Source organism: Triticum aestivum, chromosome 7B (assembly GCF_018294505.1).
Source record: "Triticum aestivum cultivar Chinese Spring chromosome 7B, IWGSC CS RefSeq v2.1, whole genome shotgun sequence".
Lineage (NCBI taxonomy): Eukaryota > Viridiplantae > Streptophyta > Magnoliopsida > Poales > Poaceae > Triticum > Triticum aestivum.
Genome location: NC_057813.1, coordinates 726,924,158 through 726,926,711, shown reverse-complemented (window position 1 = coordinate 726,926,711; position 2,554 = coordinate 726,924,158). Strand labels below are relative to the sequence as shown.

Sequence of the window (2,554 nt, the reverse complement as noted above, 5' to 3'; positions counted from 1 at the left end):
TACATATTGATAATTTGTTTGAAAGTTATACGAGTAAATTCAAATTGAGAAACTATTTGAAAGTTTTGTGCATACATTTTTGAAACTCAGAAGTTGCAGCAATGTGTTCCGGAATCAATGACTTGATGAGGGGCAACTTGATCAATCCCGAAAGCCGTGTAGAAATAGCAAATCGGTTATACCAAAGTGTATGTGTAGAACACATCAATCTGGATTTGACATATCAATGCGAGGGGATACAAACTGAGTATCAACATATCTTTTTGCATTCAGTGGACAATATTCTTTTGGATATCTATGATCAAGATGTGTTGCACTAATGAAATGGTGGAAGTCAGATGTGTAGTATCAACATCATTAGTAACGGATATCCAAATTGAGTATATACATATTTGTACATAGATTTGACACTAATCATATGCATATCCATGACGCAACTTGCAAGATTCATTTATGAAACCCAACTATACGCATTATAAATAAACATCAACCCCCCATACATCATATCCATCCAACTCCCCACCCCCACGCAAATATTCATGCACATGTTAGATATCATTAATAAAGGAGATCAAAACTGAGCACTCAAATCTTTGTGCACAGATTAGACAATAATAATAGGCATATCCATGACAAAGCTGCATACTGCATTTATGAACCCCACTATACACATTATAAATAAATCTCAACCTCTCATACATCATATCCAACCATTTCTCCCCTACACATCCATCTGTATCCATTTATCCCCACCTCTCTGGTTGTAGTACAATTCAACGCCTCTAACAAGCCTTGCAACAATATATGGCACAAACACCGATGGACACCATCATATTTTCCGCCATTGTCTTCATCTTGCTTTTCGTGACCACGACGGCTCAAGCCAGTGGATCTGGTGGTGCCAAGCCCAAGGCGACTGACCTCATGATAGAAGCGTGCAAGAACGCCACATTAAACAACGCATATGCGGATCCTGTCAAAGAGGAATTCTGTTTGACGACCCTCCAGTCAGACAATCGAAGCACTAAGGCTAAGGACCTCCGCGACTTGCTGCAAGTCACCGTCGACATCCTTAGGGGTCGAGTCACTACTACCAGCAGCAAGGTCAAAAAAATGTTGGAAAACACCAAGAAGGGCACGGTGCCAATGCGCGTCCTCGGTTTGTGTGAGGTGGATTATGACACCATGGTGAGCGTCATCAACATATGTGATGCCATTATCAGGGATTACCAACGTGACGAGGGCAGGCAATGGTCCAAAGAGCTACTCCTTTGGATGGATATGGCACGTGATCATGTCAACGAGTGCATCTCCGAGCTTGTTGACATGCCTGCGGTGGGGGTTCTTGTCAATGCAAACAATGAATTGGGCATGCTGGTTAAACTGAACGCCGCCTTGGTAGCAGCTCGTATGTTTCCCGAGTAATAGGATGTTTGTGTTTATATGGGAGAAAATATGTCGATGAGAAATAAATTGTACTATTAATAGTTATTACAATAAATATAATAATAAATGTGTCGTGGCATCAATATGCATGGTTTTCCACAAATTTTTCTTTTTGCTATGATAATTCTAGATTTTTTGGGGCCCATTGGTCTTTATTTCTTCAAAGTCTTACAATAATGCCATCTATCACTCGTTGTGGACCTCTCTTTTAAATTGGCACTTGAAATCGCATTGTCAGAAGTTTTTAAAAAATCTCATTGTCAGTATGTTTTTCGGATGTGTTGAAATTATTTATCTCTATGGGTGAGTATTTTCAAGTATGAAGAGCCGAGGTCAATGTAACAGCGCAAAAAATTGCAGTCACCCGTTTAGCCAACAGGCCACTACCATCTACGTGTCAATCCTTATCTTTACCTAATTTAATACCAAAGAACGAAGGCTTTTAGTGGGAGGAGACGTTCCCGTCGACGACGAGGCGCCTACGATGACTTCATAAATTTCAAGATGATATGCCGGTCCAGTCTCTCGGAGGTGCTCATAGGAGTAGGGTGTGCGTGTGTGCGTTCATACGGATGAGTGTATGCGTGTATGTATGAGCGCTTGCGTCTGTACTGATGTTAAAAAAACATAAAAATTGACAGCCGAAATTTAAAAATAAATCAACACACATGTAATAACGAAAGCATACAAACAAACGTTGTGGAACAAAGTCAAAAAAAAGTCACAAACGTTGCACGTCTCTCTTGACGATGAGAAAAAGGAAAACAATCCTATACATCAGATCTATTTCCTGGCAATCCCTATCTGGCGCTGCAGGCCCTGTTATAACTGTTTTGTGCAAACCGGCGCCTGCAGCCCACATCCCACCGATGCGACTGGGCTGGACCATGTATCTGCTTTTATATTTTTTCTAAAGGTTCAAAAAATGTGCGTCCGCAGGAAATCGAACTCAAGATCTACTCTAGTAAATCAGGAGAGCTCCTATACGCCGCCCGTGTGCGTCCGGTCGTTGCGACTTCGCTGAAGCGACGCACACACGGGCCGGCCCAATAATGTCGCTGTGAGCGAAAAAAATCGAAAAAGGAATTAGCGCATGCGAGGAATCGAA

General features: G+C 41.6%; 1 protein-coding gene across 1 annotated transcript; it reads left to right on the top strand.

Annotated features, from left to right (window-relative positions):
* Nucleotides 1-720: 720 nt before the first annotated feature.
* Nucleotides 721-1,529, top strand: LOC123155805 (uncharacterized). The gene has a single exon (XM_044573935.1). The coding sequence runs from the start codon at nucleotides 805-807 to the stop codon at nucleotides 1,423-1,425; it is 621 nt and encodes a 206-aa protein (XP_044429870.1). The 5' UTR covers nucleotides 721-804; the 3' UTR covers nucleotides 1,426-1,529.
* The last annotated feature ends 1,025 nt before the right edge of the window (nucleotides 1,530-2,554 follow it).

Coding starts and splice junctions, on each gene's coding strand:
- LOC123155805 (XM_044573935.1), top strand. CDS start 805: ATGGCACAAACACCGATGGACACCATCATATTTTCCGCCATTGTCTTC.